Consider the following 6,865-nt stretch of genomic DNA (forward strand, 5'->3'; position numbering starts at 1 on the left):
CTATGACAAAACAAAAACCTATAATATAAAAATATATTCTATGGTGTACTCTCTCGGTCCCGAATATAAGACGGAATTTAACTTGGTGTAGTCTTTAAGAATATATTTTGACCTATAATTTTTCTTACAATATATAATTTATAGGAACAAAAGTTTGATCATTAGAAAGTATTTCTAAATACAAATCTAATATAACTATTTTTGTAATATAAACTTTTGAAATAATTAGTATAATTATTAGTCAGAATTTTAAAATATGTGCATGCCTTATGCCAGTCTCAATGGAGAGTTTCATTTCGTTGTTACCAAGACTGTCATGTCATATAGAATAAAATAAAACTTGGATGAAACACCCATTCTTAATGGAAAGTTTTATTCCATAGTTTACATTTAATTCTATGACTGCCGAGAGAGATTCATTCCCATGAAACTCAATTCTTCTCTCACTTCATTAAAACATTACCACGTCATCAAAAGTATATATGTGGCAGACTATAAAAATGCAAATGAAACACTAGTGAAACTTCCACTGAGGAATGGCCTTCTATTCGAGGACGGAGAAGGTATTTAACTATACTAGTTTTGTGTCATAAAATTTGTTTCTATAAAATCCGATCCACTTTAGAAATTTAATTTTAGACAACTTTAGAAGTTGAATTTTTTTTCAAGGACGGAGCAATAAGTAATACTCTATTGGTGTCTTATATCTGGCTATCTCCAACAACGACACCAAAAATACAAGACTCATTCCATGTTTGGGTAACGCTACAGGTAAATGGCTCAATACCCATTTTTTATCTTCTCCAACAACAAGACTCAAAAGAGAATTCTTTTTGCAAATGAGTCTCCAGAAGAGAAGATACTCATATTTAGATTATGCCTCTCCTGGCACTCAAATTGGGTCTCCTTTATGGGTACTCTATTGGAGGCTAATACAGTACTTGCGGAGACCCATTTTAGGTTTGGATGCCTTAATGGGTCATCTGTTGGAGACGGTCTTTACTATGTGTAATGAGTACCCTATTTCTCGGTTTATTAAACAAGGCATGCATTAGGTCATGTCTTTGTTGAAGAAAAATGGCAACCAAATTTATCTTCTTTTATTTAGGATTTCTGATTTTTCCCTGGTTATCTTCTCATGGATTTTTCACCAAATTTCCATTTTCCATGGGATATCCGAACAGCCCAAGTGCCCACCCGCCAGCTCCGCATGGTTTCGGTTTCTTCCTGCACTGTAGCTATATTCAGTTCGCTCTTTTCTCGAATGAAGGAATATATAATAAAGCTATATTCAATCATTATATTTCTTCAATTGAGAAAAAATGCATCTCAAGTCCCTGCAGCGTATATGTACTCAAAAAAATATTTAAGTTTATTTTTCTATCATTAAAAAATATTTAAGTTTATGAATAGACAAAGCTAGCACTACAAAGAATGTGAATAAAAAACGAAACTTGAAACCTTATATAGACCAGAGGGTCTAAGTCCATCCTCCAATCATTATAAGTGTACAACCATTTGAGTATCACTCTAAGACCTTGTTCAGCATGGCTTTATGATGATATATTTTCCTCTTTTGCCCTTCCAAATTATCTTATCATGGTGTGTCTCCCTCCAATACACCGCGTCCTTGTCGCTCAACCATTATCTTTCATTTGCCTTGTTCACTTGGCTGATAAACCATGGTTGAAAGTACTCTTGGCTGATTTATTGGGAGAGAAAAATATTGTTCGTTGGCTGAAAAAGTACGGCTTATAAGCCAACCGAACAAGGCGTTTCTCAACCTAATAATTCTATTCTAGTACTCGCACTACATGAAGTCTTCTTTTTAGTACACCTTTATTCTTTTGTTCTCTGGCACTGTTCTCTCTTCCATTAATATATTTGCTTACCAGAAGTCTTGCTAGCAATTTTTGGGAAAACAAAACGCTACATGGAGTCCTAATATGCGCTCTTGAGAACTCATAATAAAAGTTCATTAGCTTTGTGTTTGTCACTATAAATTATATGATGCAGAATAACTCATCGACATGATTTGCATGTTAAGAGTGTCAACCTCGATTAGAGACTTACATGCTTATGTTTTAGTGGTACATGCAAAATTGTTCCCACACAAAAATGAACTACTCCATTCGACCCTGAAAGAATAGATTTCTATGCTGAAAATTTGTTCATGAATAAATCAACTTCTAGGTCCTCATAACCCAACAAACCCATTTATTTTCTCGGAGTTTCCAGCGATCAACGTACTCATTTATTCCTACTGGGTATCATGCTCAATAGTTGATGTAGTGGGCGCAATAACATTTAATGTATTATGGAAACACTAAAACTTGTTGTTCCAACTTCTCAGTAAGTGGTGAGTGCAGTTAAAGTTAAGAAGCTTAATAAGGGGTAGTAAAGTCTTTTTTCTTGTTTCCTAATTTGTCCTAAACTTGCTAGAAATCTATTCTTTCACGGATAGAGGGCGTAATTTTTATGGTTGGATGGCTCGTGCATTCCTCATTATATTACCCACTGAATAATTATTTTGAGGTTCATGAATTTTTCCAAGGAAAGGGAATGGAATTAGTTCATAATTAATTGCAAGTTAAAATAAAAAATTCCACAATACAAGTCAGACCAAACAAGAACTCCCTTCCATTCATTTTTAGTAGGCGTATTAGGATTTTAAAAAGCCATATGAATATATTTACATTTTATTAATTCTTTTAATATGACATGTAGCAATTAATGATATGTTGTGAGAGAATAAATTGGTTGTCAAAAAGACTTTTTCATGTTCATATACACCTAATAAACACAAGCGCAGGCAGTAGAAAACTAGCAATACTAACTTTACATATATGATCAAAGGAGATAACTATAATCAATGGCCCATTTTCTCTTTGGTGGTAACCTTTTATTTTGTGAAGCTTTCTCTTAGGTAAGCAATTAGACACTATTTTGAACTTGAAGCATCAATATTTTTATAATTTCTCCTTGTAGAGCATGAGAAGGTGCATATTGAAAGAGAGAATGAAGAGCAGAGAGAGTGATGCAAAAACTAGAAAGGATAAAATGAATTGAACCAAATGTCACAAAGTCAAGTAATTAATCGATAAGTTGACTTCACTTGGACATATGTGTGACAAAGATTACCTCGTAAAATATATCTCAATACACTGTTACGACAAATGATGATCATACTTAATAAAGTTTCTATATATATGGGGGAAGCTAAAACATTGTCTCTATATATGTCTTTATAATCATTAAAAGCGAATGTTCATGACCGTGCATATATCAAAATAATAATTCTTAAGGAGCTTATAGGAAAATTTGTCAACGCTACTTTGATATATACACAGCCTAATTGAACTCAAAAGATCATATATGTATATATAATTAACAGCTCTACATTCTACAAATATTTATACTTTCATATGTGCCTTCCTCTACATAAATGGATAAGTACCACAAGATATCACCATACTGGACGACTAGCTAGATCATATGGTGAGATCAAGAGTACTTGTCCTTGTTGGATGCACTTTCCCTTTTTCCATATTGACACCTAGGAATTTATGATGACCGCCATTATTGGTCCTCGCACAAGGAGGAGATGGGAACAAAGAAAGAGATAGCCTAGTATCATCAGTAGCACTCTCGACTTCTTGATCCTCGTCATTCTTCTCTTCTTGATGTCTTCCCCAGCTACAACTTGATCTCTTTATTCTCTTGTCCTGGCGTGGGCCAATATCCAATACGAGTTCGAGATCAAGGGGATCATGGTGGATATTATCCTCATTGCACGGCAGTCGTCGTTGATGATGATTCATGAGTTGATCATTTTGATATGATAAACACCTTTCAAGGGTAGACGCTGGAGTGCTGCTGCTAGTAGCTCTACTAGCAATATACTGAGCACGGGTTCTAAGGAATGTGTCGGCTTCAGCTGTCGATGAGTAGTAGGGTTTTGATCCAAGAAGATGGTGACTGTGAAGCAAATATGATGGATCATGGAAATTGTTCCAATGGGGCCATGCACCAAACCTAGTCCACATAAACCAATTAATGGCATTATTAGTTTGAGAACCATGTGCTGCCTGCTTATGGTTGACACAAGAAAAAGACGTAGAAATTTAATGGCGGATTTTATTTCCAAGTGTTCCATGCATGATCAGCCATGGATCCATCCAACTACCTTGCTGACAATATGGTACTAGCACCAGTCTGGCCGTGATGCAAGGAGAGATGGCCGAGGTTGTACGCTTGTCCCCCGTCATGCAGCTGATGAAGATCTCTCCATGAACCAGTGCCTATCACTGTAAAAGAGTATTATAATTTACCATGTCAAGGGGTAGTTATACATACATCCACGATAAGTCGATAACCGAGTCTATGAACTGAAACAACGAGATGTTGCTCAAGAATTAGTCTTACCCTGGCCTGAGTCGTCGATCTTCTTGCTCCTGTACATCTGAAAGTTATCAAAAGAAAATATGGAACATTGTGAAATTAACCAACAAGAAATTAATTGAATTAACCAAATTAGGGATAAGAAGGGTGAAGAGATGTGCATATATATATGTATATATACTTGGAGATGGCTCTTGACATGGCCTATGCTAAGCCCTTTAACGTTCATCAGTTGAAGAACGAGCTTTGGAGTTGCACCTATATACACACACAACACAAGCATGCATGAAATGAACTGAAATCACAACAGAGAGATTTATTACTGAAACTAGGAAACTAGCTAATATATAATCAGGAGGCGTGGTTTGCTTACGGTCTTGGCCACCGAGCCTGTCGACGGCGCGGAGGAAGCAGAGGTGGAGCTCCGGTGTCCAGCGGAGGCGGGGGTTCTTGGAGCGGACGTAGGGGCGCACTGAGGACGGCGAGGCGCCGGTGGCCTTCCTGCCGCTGTCCCCGCCGGCTTCATCCAGCTCCACCGTGCTGCTATTGCTTGAGCTCCCGTCGTGCGCGCGAGGCACATCGGCGCCACCAGCATCATCACCCTCCCCGTCGTCCCCAGATCCACCGCCGGACGGCAGCAGCTGATCTGCAGAGCTCTCATCGTCGAAGCCTTTGCTACTATCTCCCGCCATGCGCGACCGGCCCGTGGATCACCAGCGCCGCCGGCCGGCGACCAACTCTATCAACAAGAACAGGGCAGCAGCAGTAGTAGCAGACGATGTTGATGGGCGATGAGCTGAGCAGGTCCAACTCTCTCTTGTGAGTTGTGACATGCATCTCTTTGCTGCTAGCTATTGCATCATAGCGTTCGTCACCGATCCATCTAACTCAGAGAAGACCAAAACAAAGGCGAGGTCATCATGGAACATGGATCATTCTATCTATCTAACTAGATGTATGTGTCTGCATATATAGGTGTTGTGGAGATGGCTTTTGTGGAAGAAAGAAGTGCGGCAACATCAAGGCAAAAGGTTGGGAAAAGGTGAAACTACAATCAATCCCAACTGACAACCTTATAGAAAACATATAGTACCTACTGTGTGGAGTGTGGACTAATAAGCAGTTACTGGTACCCTAAAGTCTTTGGCTTGTGCTCGAGATTGGTCATACCAGGAACTAATCTTTTTGTTTGTTTGTATCAGCAGTCAGCTTTATTTGTGTCTGCATCCATTAGCGATTTGTAGCTACCCCTTTATAGAGGCGGCTGGCAAAACCGCTCCTACAGAAGATTATCCGCCGCCCTAAAAAAAAGGTTTTCTACGTAGTGGCAGTGCAGGAGCAGTGTAGACGACTGACTAGAATTTCTAAGGTAGGTACGGTGTGAAAGAGAATGGAGAACGAATGAAAATAGCATCTGTTAGAGTCCAACGTGAGGCAAAGAGAGGATATATTCATGCACATGACATGCTGCTCCGATATGATATGATACGATCCTGATGAGTCACCGCTTGGACGCTTGTTTTTTTCACGACCGGGTTGAACCCCTTTTTCATTAAGAGGATTAGAGTTTCGAGCCGTACACCACTGACGTTGTTTCTGGCGAGGAGCCTCAAACACCGCCTCGAGAAAAGAACCTAGCTACTGGATTCACAGGATGGTGTTACATTGCAGCTGAGTTTTGCGACCAGAGGTGAGCTAACGCTGATAACGGCGCGAACCCGGGCCATCGCCCAGTCCTCTCCTTCCTTTACCGCCGCCTGCACCACAGTCTGCACGGATGAAGCCGGCCTCCCAAAGACCCTGCAGTTCCTCTCCTTCCACACTGACCATGCGACCAAAAGCAGCAGGGAGTCGAACAGCGGACTGGACGCCTGGTCGACGCGGCGCCGTTGATGAAGCCACCATTCACCGAGGTCGTCGTCACTGCTCGGCATTAGGGGCAGCAGCTGCAGTGGCCGGAGCAACGCTAGCCAGACCTGCTTGGTGAACACGCACCCAAGGAAGAGGTGGCTCCCTGTTTCAGGTGCTTGGTCACACAAGGCGCACGCGTCGTCGTTCTGTAGCCCATGGCGTTTGCGTCGCTCGGAGGTCCAGAGACGGCGATGCAGGGCTAGCCAGAGGAAAAGCTAGCTTCACTCGTGGCGGTGCTTTGACCTTCCATAGTTCCTTGGTTGATCAGGCAAAGAAAGCTCTATACGTTGCCACTGGACGACCACTTCCACACGAAGCGATCCGGCTGCAGTGGTTGTAGAACGAGTGAGCGTAGTACGTAGTTGTTGGAACCGGTGGTGACCACCGAGTTCACGATCTTGGAGCTGGCTTGCAGCCGGCCCGGCTCGTTACAACGAGCCTGCGCTCCCATAGGTCCCAGGTCCACCGGAGCTGACAACATATAAGACCTTAGGGCCTTACTCAACCCAAAAGACTAGTCTGATAGGTGGGGGTTCTCCTGTCTTATATGTTG

At 41.1% G+C, this 6,865-nt stretch overlaps 1 protein-coding gene across 2 annotated transcripts; it reads right to left on the reverse strand.

Moving 5' to 3' along the window:
* Positions 1-3,222: 3,222 nt before the first annotated feature.
* Positions 3,223-5,397, reverse strand: LOC136504281 (uncharacterized). 2 transcript variants are annotated; one of them, XM_066499150.1, is made up of 5 exons: positions 4,775-5,397; positions 4,583-4,659; positions 4,426-4,462; positions 4,187-4,307; positions 3,223-4,035 (listed from the first exon to the last, which is right to left on the reverse strand). In XM_066499150.1, the coding sequence occupies exons 1-5, from the start codon at positions 5,091-5,093 to the stop codon at positions 3,492-3,494; spliced, it is 1,098 nt and encodes a 365-aa protein (XP_066355247.1). In that variant the 5' UTR covers positions 5,094-5,397; the 3' UTR covers positions 3,223-3,491. The 2 variants fall into 2 exon arrangements, with proteins under 2 accessions (XP_066355247.1, XP_066355246.1); XM_066499149.1 differs by having other exon boundaries at positions 4,426-4,659.
* Positions 5,398-6,865: the final 1,468 nt, after the last annotated feature.

Source organism: Miscanthus floridulus, chromosome 14 (genome assembly GCF_019320115.1).
Source record: "Miscanthus floridulus cultivar M001 chromosome 14, ASM1932011v1, whole genome shotgun sequence".
NCBI classification, from domain to species: domain Eukaryota; kingdom Viridiplantae; phylum Streptophyta; class Magnoliopsida; order Poales; family Poaceae; genus Miscanthus; species Miscanthus floridulus.